Source organism: Toxotes jaculatrix, chromosome 7 (assembly GCF_017976425.1).
Source record: "Toxotes jaculatrix isolate fToxJac2 chromosome 7, fToxJac2.pri, whole genome shotgun sequence".
NCBI lineage: Eukaryota > Metazoa > Chordata > Actinopteri > Toxotidae > Toxotes > Toxotes jaculatrix.
Window position 1 is genome coordinate 8,984,742 of NC_054400.1, and position 14,734 is coordinate 8,999,475.

Genomic DNA, 14,734 nt, shown 5'->3' on the forward strand with positions numbered 1-14,734 from the left:
TTTGCATAAACAGGGGGTGACTGGGGACCATACTGCAGGAGACCAGAGTGCAAGCTGTTTATAGGCAGTAGGTATAAGAGGCATAACTCCACGTGGGAAAGCTGGCACGCTAGCACAGGGGCCAGATGGAAGAAGAAAGGAGGGGAGGCATGCAAGAGAGAAATAATATGTCAGAGAAAAGATAGAAAAAGAAAGATGGATAAAAATAGATACACAGACAGGGATGGGCATATGCAGGTAAGAAGATAAATGGGTAGATGGATAAACAAAGACAGACAAAGAAACAGGAAAAGAGGTAGTGTTTTTATATTAATGGGAAAAAAGAAAAAGAGGAAAAAGAGACTAATGTGAAGAAAGAGAAGTCTGTTCTCTGCAGGGACCTGTTTGTCTGAGCAAACCCTTTTTATTTAACACCAAAAGGCCTCTGACTCTCCCCTCCCTCATTTCGTTCCTCCTTCTGTTCAGCCTGGCAAATGCCTTGAGTAGCGCACCACAGACCAACAGATCCTACTGGGCCTAACCCCCCCTCTCCTCTCTCTCTTAAAAATACTGTACAGTAAGGGAGCGAGGTCATCTGCCCCCCTTTTATGCCTCTGTGTTGGCTACTGCTCCAAAGTGGAAACTCAATCAGAACAGTCCACCGCTTTGGCTTTGCAGAATAATAATAGGATGGGTAGCGTGGGTGTTTTTGCTACGCGTGTTTTGCGTATACATGTGGGTACGTGTGCCTTTGGTGTATTGGCATGCCAGACCAATCATTTTGCAGCAGAAATTCATGAAATTCATTCATCGTCAAATATCCACTGGAGCGCTGGTCCTTTTGTTATGACTTCATCTGTAAAATGTTTTTTCCCACCACAAAACTCCATACGCTGTTTGTTCAGAAAGCATAATCTGGTTCTGTGTTATAACTACAGCCACAAATTATAGTTACCGTGACCATTGAGCTTTCCCCAGCTCTGCGTACCCAACCCCAAGCCCGGGGCACACAACACTTTCCTTCCATTCATCCTTCCAATAGCCCTTTCAGCTGGAGGAAATTGCACTTACTCACCATAAAATTAGAAAGATCACAGACACAACAAATCGAGAAAGCAATGCCACCAGGCAAGACAAAAAAGGTGCAAGAGCATTATAATGACTTTTCTCAGCTAAACAGATGTAACCAAATGTTTTACGTCTGCTGTATTGTAGCTGTAATGGGCAAGTATTCATTGTTAATACAGGCTTCATGCAGGACAAGGGGACGTGAGCTTTTACTTTCAGAACAGTGGGTGCCAAACTGACTCCTTCCACTTTGTAACGCTGTCACTGTGTTTGTGTTCACTTACTTTGTGCTGCCAACCACTTGCTTACAGGCTCCTTCTGATACCCAACCACAATACGGGTCTCTGGAGGCTATACAGGACCTGTAAGACAAACATACAAACACCATTATCCCCTTGCCGTACTGTGTACTGGAATATTGTGTCCCTCTCTCAGAGGGCATCAGAGCTGAGTAGGAATGATGATTTCATATGTAAACATCAAACTTACTTCTTGCATCTTCCGTGTCTTTCACAGCGAGACAGTGGCACTTTAACCACACAAGAGGTGAAAGCAACCCACAGGGCATGACTTTTGCTATCTATCTGCATGCCAATGATGCGCTTGTCCTCCACACCATCTATACTGCACCTAGAGGAGGATAACAAAAAAAAACAGATTATTTTGTCTTTCCTTCAACTGTTTGTTGTTGTTTAGGGAGAATGTCTGGTAAAGAGTTGGCAGGAAGAGATGTAAGAAGTCACAAAACTAGATTTAAAAGTTTATTTAAAGAGATAAAAAGAGGAAGATTAAGATGTGGCAGAGAGACACTGTGAGGTCAGGTAGAACAGAGATAATGCTGCGCTTGGAAACATGGGGTCAGGAACAGAGTGGAAGATAAAGAGAGATAAAGAAAGGGGCGATACAGATACAACAGATAAACAGACAGATGGGCACTGTGAGCAGTCAGCAATAACACTGCACTTAACTGTAAAACCCACTAACTCTAATTCAACCCCCTCCTCCTCCTGTGCCACCATTCTTCCATTCCTCCATCCCCGCTAGTCTTCTTTGTTTCCTCATCCCCATAGGGGCACACGCTAATCCCTTTGGGCGTGTCAAGCATCTTTCTATCCCTTCTCTCCATCCAGTCCTCTCTCCATCCCACCATCCAGCTCCTGGGATTTAATCCCCCCCTTCGCAGTGCTCTGGTCCCGCATTAACGCTCTCAATTAGGGCTTAGAGTCCATCTACACTGGGTAATGCACGGCAATCGGGCCTGCACTGATCCTGCCAGCCAGGCAGGGAAGCAGGCAAAGTCACTTACTGTACACGACTAAAGCCAGATGGCCAGCAGCCGACGAATGCTCGGCCTCAGCCATAGTGACAGAGGAAAAACAAAGAGAGAGAAACAGAGAGGAGGCAAGAAACAGATACAACGAGGGGAGAGAAGAGAGGACAGGGTCTGCCCTTCATCCCCTCCATACGGCTCGTCACATGGCTGCAGCATGTTGGATAACAAACAGTGGTAACCTTGAAAGCCCTCCTGTCAAGTCCACGCTCTCCTTCCCTTCTTCTTCTCGGTTGTCTAACACAATAACGTATTCTCCTCTCTGCGTCTTTCCATCTCTCCCCTCTGGTCTTCACCTCTGTTCTCGCTCCCTCCTCTGTTTGTACTGCCATTCGTTCCCCCTCATCCATTACCCCTCAACTAAATATTTGCTTTGGCAGGGTCATACGGTGGCTGATTTTTCCTTATTCACTTCTATTCCAAATACACAACAATGCTCAGCTCGCTTCACCCCACCGTACCCAGCTCACACATGCACATGAACACACACACACACACTCACATCCATACATGCACCAACAGCCGTGTAATGTATTAGCGAAAGATCACAGGCTGGCTCTGAAGACAAATACAGACTTCGGTGTGTGAGTATGTGTGTGTGTGTGTGCGTGCGTGTGTGTGTGTGTTTCCTTTAATCAGCCAGCGATTTTGGAGGAGCTAGGCTCCGCTGCGGTTGGGAACCACAGCGCTACGCTATCCAAAGCCTTAGGGTCTATGTCTTTAATTTAGTAGCTGTGGTTGGGCAAAGTGTAACCTGATAAAACTCTTTTAAATGATAGAGTAGCCATCTGGTTGGCTGACTTCACTATATAGCTTGGGTCGGGGGAACTGACTGGTACTGATGGAGATGGTGGGTTGGTGGGTTGGCTGAGGTCGGAGATGGTTGGAAACATGCAAAATCACACACACACACACACACTCTTGCTATAACACACACATACAGTAAATGACCTTCTTTCGTTTGTAGCAACTGTATCCATGTGTTTCTCCATTTCTATCTATCTCCCTCGCACATGCACATGTACACACAGAGCTACGTACTTGTCAGGGTTGTAGACGTTAAGCTCCTCCAGAAACAGGCTATCATTGAGGAAGCCGTTGTTCATCTTGGCCAAGAACTTGAGGATGATGCCTTTCTCAGATCCCAGGAAGACCACTGTGTGGTTCTTATGGGGACCCGCCTCATTATCCACCACAATTCTCGTCAGACGATACCTGTAAGAAGGAATACCAAGTCAAATAAATCGGCCAATTAATCAGTAAGTTTGCCTAACTACAAGTTTGCTCCTTAGAAGAGCAACAGATGATGATGAAAAACTCCAGGAAGGATCTGATGTAAATGTTTCCATCCCAGTATAGTACTCTTTCTACTGGACCACATTCAAAAATTTGTGAGATTAAATTTGCACCTATAACATGATGCTAGTTACTAGGGGGAAAAAATGACAAAGAAATAAGAAAAGCAAAAAATAGCTGAATATAATTTCCCAAATAATTAATATATAATCAATCAATCAATTTGCCTTCCATCGTGTGTTAAGATGTCTAAAAGAGAACAAGGAACAGCAGGAGAGATTGCGCAGTCTTATTAATCTCATTAATTGACTGTTATTTCATTAAACTCAATCAGATTGCCATAGGGCAAGTCAGATGGTTGCTCAAAGAAAAACATTACAAAAAGTTGCTCATGCAACAGACAACAGTTGGGAATGCTATGTTCTTGTCTAATTGACAGCTGCTGGTCTCACAGTTTGGCTCAGCACCAAGTGGATAACACTCTCCTTTCATTTCATTATTTGTTAAATAAAAATACATGTAACAAGCAGATTCAAGTTAGCAAATTAGACACCTGCCAGTCAGTCTGTTTTACCTCAGTGCCCTATTGTGCTTGTGGGTGTTAGAGGAAAATTCAGATGGATCAAATAATAAGAACAGGTTTTAAGAAATACCTCTTGAGGGCACCTTACTTTTACCATCTGATTTCATTGCATCACAGACGCATATCTCTCATTAGTTTTAGGGCCAAGAAACTCTTAAAGTTATCAAAAAGGTACATATCTGCTTATCAGTGTGTATTATGCAAATGCTTGTTTTCATGATTTTTTAATTGAAGTAGATGGGATTTAAAGATTAAAGATGAGAGCTTATCTGGAAATCTAGGAAGTCCACTTTTACCCTCATTAATGGTTTACTGAGTCTTCTCTGTGTGGAAATGGGTGAAAAGGCACACACTGTTAAAATAGTCATTACTCTGAAGGAGAATTTGTTTTGGATGTGATGAATGTAAATTTAACCTTACTGGAGAGTACAGTTTACCCAGCGAGCCCATGAAAGAGGACTACGAGAAAGTTAGAAGCTCATTCACGTCTACGTCAGCTGTCGTGCGATCAGTTCAATGCACCTCATAGAGAGGTGTGTCTGAGGAGGGAAAGCCCTCATGCTCACGGGGCAATTACTAAAGGGGTCTGAAAAGTCCAATGGGGAAATGCCACCACTCGGCCATTCAACCAGCGATGTAATTTCATCAGCCAAAAAACACAAGGTCACATCCTCTCATCCCATCTCCCTTCTGTTTTCTTTAAATATCTTTTAAAATGCGCTGTGTCAGTGCCTTTATCCAATCAACAGTAACGGCATTCTGAAGGTCTAATGTGGTTTTGATCTATTCAAGCATAACAGGAGCTCTGAGGACTGTATCAGTGTGATTTGATCTCAGAGAAATAATACAATCTCAAGGACTGAGACATTAACTGTCTTTCCTATTCAGAATAATAAAATTCTCAAGAGGGGGATTCTTCAGAGTGTCTCTCCCTTCCATTTGAATTATTGTGTCCTCACAGATGAGGCCTCTGCCACAGCACAGCTCATCTCAGGACCTCAAAGCTTTTTTCAAATTTGCAGCAAAGAGCTCTCGCTGGATATTGGGGTGTCCTCTGCGGGGTGTGACAAGGATCAAACCCTATTACTGATTTTGTTTCCAGTTGACTTTCGCTCAAGAGTAGTATTTCACATCAAGACTGTGACAATTATCATAAAAGGCCTCACCCTCATGTGCCTTCATGATGCTTTTTGAGCTTTCATAATGCTTTTAACTACTGCATCTGACTTGCATGTAAAGCTCTGCTCACTGTGGTGTCATTTCAAATCAAATCAAATAGTCTGATTGCTGATTATGTAAAGACAGAAACACTGTGTTATTCATAATATGGTCTTATGATATAGTGCACTAATGAACAGAGAGAGTTGTAGGGATAACCTTGATGAAAGCTGTTCATATTCTAACTAAGCCTCCACAGAATGTAGGTCAGACCTCAGGAAAGTAGCAGAGATGTGATCCGATGCAAATAATTTGTAAAACCTAGGAAGAATTCTCTATGTGTCTCATCTTTAAAGTGATGTTACCACCACTGAGGCTTGTCGAGGGTCTGGCAGTCAGTCCTAACCTTAAATCTTGAGCAGCTGCAATTCAGAACCAGGTCTGTATTAGAAACTAGATTTTTTTCCTTTTCGCCAAATGCTCTGTCAGCTAGTTTTGCCCTGTTGATGGGATGGTGGTGTGCTGTCATATTCACCCAGAGGCTGGCTGAAATGTCTGTGTGTAGTGTAGCTAAAAGCCAGACAGACCTTTATGATCAAACGGTATCAGCCACAGTGCACTGGCTTTTGGGAAATGGGCTTAACTCCAGAAAGTCAGGAAAAAAAGCCAACCACAGAGCAAAAAAAAAAAACCAACTTTTTACTCCAGTATCCTTTCTTTGAAATATCTGCAGAGGATTTAAACAAGCAATTTGCAACAAAGACTAAACAACCAACTGAGATCATCTTCTTAATGAGGGCTTATCAGTATAAATAAGAAATTTCATGAGGCGATCACATTTGAGCATAAAGTCAGCTATTAATGAGAGCTCAAATTGTTTACTCTGTCTTTATCACATCACTACACGGTCACCCAGGAAGAATGTTAGTGTAGTGTAGTGTAGTGTAGTATAGTATAGTATAGTATAGCACAGTATAATATAGTATAGTAACGTATAGAATATTATAGTATTTAGTGTATGTCAGTGTTTCCTCTGCTGTAGTGAAAATAGGTCAGCAGCTAGTTTGTGGTGGAGTACTACTGTGTTTTAATGAGCCTCCTGACTCTCAGAGCAGCACTTCATGTAATTATTGTCCTGGGCTGAAGAGGCTCATAGACCTCTGATGGTGAAGGCCCTTGTAGTGTGTAATACTTACCGGACCATGGTCTTGAGGAACCAGGGCCTGTTAGCAATGGAGGGCACGGCCTCGTCCATCAGAGGATGCATCTTGATGAAGTTGAGTGTGTCATCCGGGAACTCATTGGATACTTTGTACCTCTCCATGGATGGAGTGCCGGCACAGTTGCCAGGCCTGTAAATGGAGAGCAGGAAGAGGAAGATGATGAGGAGGAGAGGATGGTGGGAGAGAAAAAAGCACAAAAGAAAAAAAAACACTACAATTTGGGGGGACTTTGGGGGGAATGAGCAATTTTTCACAGCCTGGGAGCCAATAGAAGACAGAGATTCTACTTCCCTAAAATCAATGAGACTGTAGCTTTAAATTACTAAACTCTCATTCCAAGGGGCTTTGGTCAGAGCAGAGGACATAAGATGTCTTCTTTTCTCTGGAGCTGGGGTAAAGCACCGAGACATTGTATCTATCTGATCCTTTTACAGGGAGTGGGTGAGCTGCTTGTAAAAGAGAAGCTGCTTTTGATAGCATATCCCCTTTGCAGGCATCTCACCTCTGAGAGCTTGTAAAACCCCTTTACTGCGTGGTCTTTGATACCCTGCCACACCACATAATCCACACCAGGTCCTAGAAATATTAGTCAGCTGGCCACTGAATGTTTGACACTGTCAAAATGTAAGGACCAAACCCTAAAATATGTACATGAGTGCGCATAAGATAAAGGTATGCTCATATTCCTAAGAAAATATTCCTTCATATGTCTTTTAATTGATGTATGCATGAGTATTAAGGAAATCCAGTGATAAAGAAAAATACCTGTAATAAAATCTAAAAAATAAAATAAAATAATAATCATAACATAATTAAATTAACCTCCACACTGATATAATTAAGTGAAGTGGCAGCATTTGCAGAACCATTTGTCATCGCAAAAAAAAACAAGGCATTAACTGCCAGTGCTATAACATTTTCTTTCCTGTAGCTGCATTTATATCTGCGGACATATGGAGACCAGAACGGAAATGGCATTTCTTAAATACGAAAATCTGTAAATGATTCAGTATGAAAGTGTAACACATGGAGGAACAGCCTGCTGCAGGGCCAGACCTAGGTGGCATTGTTACAACTCTCCGTCTGTTTGCCTGCAGATAAAAGGTCTGAATGCACCAGAGGATGGAAATAAAATCAATCGCATCAATCACTGCAGAAACAACGGAGGGTACATCTGATATTTGCAACAACTGAACTTGTTAAACATAAACAAGTAATTACATGCTAATTGAGGGAAGTGGGTAAACTCACACATATAAACTCATTCACACAATGCATGAAGATGAATGCACAGAGAGTACAGTACAAGCTCTCCGTTGGTGAGGAGCCGCCTCCTCAGCCATATGGGAAGAGACACACACACACACACACACACATACACACACACATGCAGGATACCACCAATCCAACAATTATCATGGCCCAGTTCTTTGTAGTAAATCTGTTTTTTTTTTCTGAGGATAAGAGAGCAGCTCTTGGCGTACTAATTAGCAAGCGATAGATGGGAGATTGATCAGGCTAGTGCATTTGTGGAATTAGCCAGCCATCTGTAAAATGATCTCATGCTTCATTTGTTGATACTGAGCCCTTCTTTGATGCAGCTGCATGTGGGGGAGAGGTGAGGTAATGGGTTAGGAGTATGACTGTGAAATAGGGTGGTATCTGTGTGAGCGTGTGCACATTTTATGTGGGTGTGATGCAATGTGATATAGGATGTGTAATTTCTGACTAAAAACAGTAAGGATGTATTGAAAAATGATGCAACATGAGTTAAAAATGCAGTGATATTAACACATCGTAATCCAACAAGTCTTATGCATTGACTTGGAGCCATATATCTTAAATCCCACGTGTGCCTGTGTGTGCGAATATGTCTGTGTCCGTGTGCCTGCGTGTTGTGGTTAATTAACTGCTGTTGTACCTTGGCTTGGGAACCTTCTCTTCAGGAAAAGGCGTCCAGGTGGAGTCTGGGGATTTTTGTTCTTTGAAACGCCCTGTGAACGTGTTGGCCACCTCCGCCATGTCATAGGCGCACACTGCAGAGCCTGGAATACTGCCACAATAAAAAAAAACAAAGAAACACATAAACAACCCCCCTGACAAAACATATCAAAGAAACACCTTGCCAAGCCTGGACCATCACCAGGAGACAGAAAAATGGTTTTATAGTCCTATTTCAGAGGGGTTCAATCCCTTGAGGATGTCTCATTTTAGCTTTTCCATGTTTACACTGGGTGATACAGTCAGGTTTGCAATGCTGTCAAGGTTTTGCAAGATTAGAACAAGGCTAGGTCAAAACCTAGAATATAGCTGGGCAGCGTATGGTCAGTGCGTGAAATTGAGGACGCAGCTGAAAACTTTAAGCTACTGCTTTCAATGGAAATCTGTTTGCTTCTGTCCTACTCCCTGTGCTCACATTTGCAGTAATGTCAGACAGTGGAACAAGTATAAAATAATGACTCAAATACAGCCAATTAAAACTACCAGTTAATCAGTAGACACTTCCAAGCTGCTGCTCTGCACTGTTAAATTCCAATACTTCATCAGTTACTTCGTCAATCAGTCAATGACAGACATTTGTGTTCGTAGGGCCGGCCCTGCTGTTGCAGTTCAGCCAAAAATAAGAGGTGTTGCCGTCTTTATCCTCACTTGCACTTGCAATTTGCTTAATTTAATGGAAGTGATTAATTGTTCTTATTCTGGGTTCAATTATTCTACTTTCTGTACTGATTGCAGTTTCACTGTTATTATATCAGAGCATATACTGAAGTAGTATCTGCTTGTTAAGCCTGATGAGGACATACATTCCCTAGCCCTCCCCTCTAAGACTGGGTTTCCCCAAAGGCCTGGAGGCATCAAAGTTCATCACAAGTCCACTGTTAGGCAAGAAACATGGACAACAGATTGTCTTATTACTGTAATTCATTTTAAGGGGAAAAACACCCGTCTTGTGATAGCAGTGGAGCCACTGGCTTCTTTCTGTCTGTGTGGAATCAATGCATAGCAAATTGCTGAGTCACTTTTCTATTTTTCCTGCATCTGCTCTCTGAAATAAAAACTGAGAATTGTTTATTCTTTATCAGACTTTCTTCTAAAGAGAAATATCTTTCTCTCCCTCAGTTGGCTGGATTTTCTGGCTGTTGCATCATGGGTTAAACTCATCATGTAGACACTGGGGAGACAGCATACACAAGGGCAGTATTATAAAGAGCAAGGTCAGAGAGCTGTTAATTCTTGGCTTAGCTACCAAATTACAGTAATTACCCTCTGCATTGGATATGTACAGAATGTTAGACAATCATATGTCTGTTTATACCAGGCTGCTAACAAGGCAGAGAGATGGTGGTGGTGAGCGAGCTGGCCAGTTAGCAACAGACTGGGCCAGGCAGCAACCCAGACAGACAATTAAATGACACAAACCCTGAGTGCTGCCTACAGTCTGAACGTGCTCCCTCTAATTTCACCCCCTGACTATGAAATGGAAAATTAATGCCAGGATCAAAACCAGCGCTTATAGAAATTTTCAGAGGCACTGCTTCATTGGGTTTTAATGTCCATTAACCATGCTCAATTGCACTGTCACAAGCAATTGTCTTATCTGCTAAAAAGCAGCCATAAAATGGAAAATTACAATATGTGCAAGCTATCAGCCAAGCTCTATGGCTTTGTGGTAATTTTCAATTTAGATAAAAACTCCCCCTGCCTATGAATATGAAAGCGGCTCTGAATATGAATTGTAAAGGGAAAAATAAAATTAAACACCTGCATGTCAAAAGGGCAACAAAACTGTTTTGACAGAAGATGTAAATGTTGACCCAGTAGTCTCACGAATTACATGTCGCCAAGAGGCACAGTGGGGGCACGTGCAACTAACATTAACAAAGGTCAGACTGTCGTATTGTTGATGAATTGAGGGCATTTTTTGTGTTTCAAACTGAGAATGATAATTGGTTTAATAAATGGAAAGTGCAGCAGTTGTTGACACATGAAATCATTTGAGACAAGAAAAGAGAAGATGGCTGAATAAAACACCCTCAACAGATCTTTTCCACCTGTTACTGACCTCAAAATTCTTTTGGTTCAATATATATGGTTCATTTTCAGTGTCTTATTTTCTGTTCTTCAGCGTACCTGTTGTAAGGTGTGGAAAAAGTTGCCATCACTACGTCCCTCCCATTGATGTGGATGACATCTGTCACAGCCTGCAGGATGTTGAAGTAGAAGTGGGAGTCACCGGGGATGGAGCAGTTCAGCCGAGACTTGAGGAAGGAGGTCCACTGCTTCTCCAAGACACGAGGTGAGCCACCTCGGTCATTCTTACAAACCCTGGCCACTCGAGGAAACACCACCTGACCAAGAGACACAGAGTGGAAAGGTTACATTTGAATAGCTCTGGGTTTTACATCAACAGTCACTTAAATGTCACATATCACATCTGCAGTCTCAGTCTGTTTCACTAAATATTCAGTAGTCCATGAAAGGAGAGCTCCACGAATTTTAGCATTTAGTCAAACTCAAGATGGAGAGTTAAATAAAAAAACATCAAAATTGATGCAGACAAAACCAGAGATATTGTCTTTTTTATCCAATGCATTCCTCTTTCTTGTCAAAAAGAATGGAAACTTGAGAGTCAATATTTCCATGGCAAGTGGAATATGTGTTATGATCGAAAGCAGCCACTAAATGCAGCAGCCACTAAATGGATCTGGTGGGGAGACTGTTTTCTCAACTGCTGTCTCCAAAGTCAAGAATAAACTTCGAACCTCAAAGGATAACTTCTGAATTTGATTCCCTGTAGTTCTCACTAAAGGCCCTGTTTGGCTCTTTGAATGACAAAAACCTTTGGGAGACACCACAGTGTCTTAATCCAATGTTTCATCACTTTATACAAAATTAAAGACACAGAAGAGTAAATTGGTGTGTTTGATACGCTGTTAAAGAGTCAGCACCTGGCAACCGAAAATTTAGAGCATACAGCTTCAAAAAGGAGCCGACGCTGTAATTACAACTGTGCCGTAAGATCATGTAGCCAGTATTGTAATTAGTTGTTGTCACACTATACTTAACAGCAATAAATCTAACCCTGACCTGAAATTGCAACCTAGAGTAAACAGTGTGAATGGGAGCGAACATGCATTTAAACCAGATCCCTACACACACGCCCACAGACAACCACACACACACACACCCTCACCCATGCATACACCACAACCCTCCACCTTCCCATTCACACACACAAAAATATGCATGCAGAAATCACACAATTCCAACTAAGAAAAATGCACAAAGACTCCCTCTCGCACATATACACGGGCCCGTTTACTGTGGGATTACAGAGCACTGAGATTAACGGTATTACACAGAACAGGTGAGACTGTCAAGTTGAATGTGGAATTATGTCAGCTTTACATATTACGGTTCAGTGTGACACATTTCCACTGTGCAGATAGCGTCAGACCGGTTTATCTGTGTGTTGCTTGGGCACAGACACAAGTGGTGAAAAGATGCACACTTACAGTAAATAATATAGATGATTTACAATGAACAAATACCATACTTGAGGCTTGTTAATGCCTTTGTGTAATCCAACATTTATCCTTTTGCATTTTCCAGATAACAGTGTAACACATGTAACAACCCAACATCAAAACTAAAGCTAACACAAACCTGCCACAGTAGATTTGCCATAGAGCACAGATGACTATTTACATTGTCAGGAAAGGCCATTCTACTGTACAATAATGAAGAGATAACATTCACTAAATGTTAACTTACTCTCTGCACCATCAGTTCTAACACCACATGCATAATTATACTGACATTGCTTTCATAACACCCAGCAGATTGAGAGGCCTGATCTGTATTCAAGCTCTGTATAACACATGCCTGTCACTTCTGGCAGCGAATCCATTATTTCTATGTTTCTTGTTACCTCCGCTCGGTTCTCATCTTGTTCCTGCTCTTTCTAACTCTGTCTTTAATGTCTCCTTTCATTTATACTGAAAAATACATATTGAGCAATTCATTTCCATAACGAATTTCCTATCCAATTGCCAATATCCAATTAAATCTTCTCAGGGCAGGATTCAAAACTGAATTGAAGAGATTAATAGAAAAAATGTCTGTTAATGTCCCTCTGGTGTGAAAATCTGAGAAAAGTCTGTTTCTTCTTCACAATTCCCTCTTCCACTGTGTCTCATTTCTGAGAGGCATTTGGGTGGAATTCCTCTTGGGAACCATTGAGACAACAGGTCAAGCGGGAACATAGCCGGACGGATGTGGACGTGCAATTCAAGCGATATATTTAGACTTCAAAATGGGATCTCCAGACATCCACAGATTTTTCTTTTTGAATCTATTTTAGGTCCTGCATCCTGCCCAGTGTTTATCTGTTGCTGAAAAATGTTTTGGCCACTTTAGAGCTCCTGAAAGCCTTCTTCCAGTTATGTGATACACCCATATCCTGTTAGTTTCCTCGGGCACTTCCCAATTCTCTCAGTAAATAGGAAGTCACCTCTGATTAGAGTTCAAACAATAGCAGAAGAGTAGGGCCTGTGCTTACCTTTCCCATTGTGTTGTACTCCATTGCAATTTCCCGAAAGAAGAAATAGATGAAGTCCCCATAATCGACTGCTTGGACAAAGTAAGGCTCTGCAGGAGGAAAAAAATAAAATAAAATATGAGTCAAAGTGACATTTTGCCATGACAAAACAGTTCTGACACCATATTTCACAGTAAACAGCCACAATATCTGTCATATTATGCAGAAAAGCACTGACTGTGAGCTTTGAGTGCCTCAATCTATCATCCATCATATCAGCGAAACAATTTGCATGCAAGGAGAGAAGGATCTCTCTATTGAGTTTTGACAGGGTGGACTTGTGCTTGTTTCTCCCCAGGGCAGAGCAATTTCCTGGCTACATCAACTCTACCAGGGCAGGTTGGCAAAATGACTGCGTCAAACAGAGCGTGTAGCATTAGCATAAGTGCTCCTATTCTTCATCCCTAGATTCATACACAGAGGTGCAAAGACAAGCATCCACATAAAGCCTAGATTAAGAAAAACACAAACATATGGTCAAGCATGTCTGCCCAATCCCTCGTTTGTTTTCTAACTTGTCAGTCAGCTTGGCGCTTTCCAACTACAAGGACTTTGTCTGTGTGTCCCATACTCACCTTTCAGCCATTTGGAGTCGTGTTTGACAGTGCGCAGAGTCGGGCTGTCTCCTAGGCTACGATAGATGACCGCATCGATCGCTAGAAAGTCTGTTACGGTGGCGGAGTACAGCTTGCCATCTGGAGAGGGAACACAGAGACAGAAAGAGCAATAAGGAGGAAAGATGGAGATAGAGAAGGGAGAAGAATGATGAGAGAGCCACAAAGGAGGAGAAAAAGGTGAAGAGAGTGAAGTCAAGAGAGAAACACATAAAGCCACTAAGAAATTCCAGCACTCTGTGGCCAGATACACAAACATGTTTTTGATGGCGCAGACCTGGAAAATGAATGAATCACACAAACCGAAGAGACTCTGTGATGGACAACAAACAGGCTGTACACACACTTAAACATGTTGCACATTTGTAATTGTTCACTCTCACAAACACTCTTCAAAAGCACAAACAAACACTGAGGCCCTGCTCTCACACTCTCTCGTCGAGCACCACGAAAACCCACAGTCACACACTTACATGCACGTACGTACGCACACATGCTTCATGAACACAATCCACCACCGGCATGACCTCAGCCTGCCTTGGCTTTGACCACAGTGGAAACTCAAACTACATAATTGAAAGGATAGCAGTCAGAGGAACCCTCTTGATTACTCAGTGCTTCCAGCTCGTTCCAAGCAGCTCTGCTACACATTAACTGGTCAAGCTGTGCATTTACTCTTCCTTCTCAGCTTTAAACAGGCAGGGACAGCTCATCGATACTGCCATAAATCGGTTCACAGCAAATATGAATGGGGACTGGATGTCTTTAGCAGCTTGCGGGTCCATTGCATGAGAAGAATCGCACCCCGCCAACGGAAAGCTGACTCACTCTGGTCCCATCAGTTTGTGACTTATTTTTAATCTTATGCATTTTGAAAGAGAG

General features: G+C 42.2%; 1 protein-coding gene across 2 annotated transcripts in view; it reads right to left on the bottom strand.

The window, feature by feature from the left end:
* The window catches only part of sema6a (sema domain, transmembrane domain (TM), and cytoplasmic domain, (semaphorin) 6A), a 100,750-nt gene that overhangs the window by 20,459 nt on the left and 65,557 nt on the right, over window positions 1–14,734 (bottom strand). For both annotated transcript variants that reach the window (XM_041042093.1, XM_041042092.1), the window contains exons 8-15: window positions 13,814–13,933; window positions 13,200–13,288; window positions 10,769–10,986; window positions 8,559–8,690; window positions 6,611–6,766; window positions 3,419–3,592; window positions 1,537–1,677; window positions 1,332–1,409 (exon numbers count right to left, since the gene is read on the bottom strand). In XM_041042093.1, coding sequence (XP_040898027.1) covers window positions 1,332–1,409; window positions 1,537–1,677; window positions 3,419–3,592; window positions 6,611–6,766; window positions 8,559–8,690; window positions 10,769–10,986; window positions 13,200–13,288; window positions 13,814–13,933 — 1,108 coding nt within the window. The remainder of the gene's footprint in view (window positions 1–1,331; window positions 1,410–1,536; window positions 1,678–3,418; window positions 3,593–6,610; window positions 6,767–8,558; window positions 8,691–10,768; window positions 10,987–13,199; window positions 13,289–13,813; window positions 13,934–14,734) is intronic.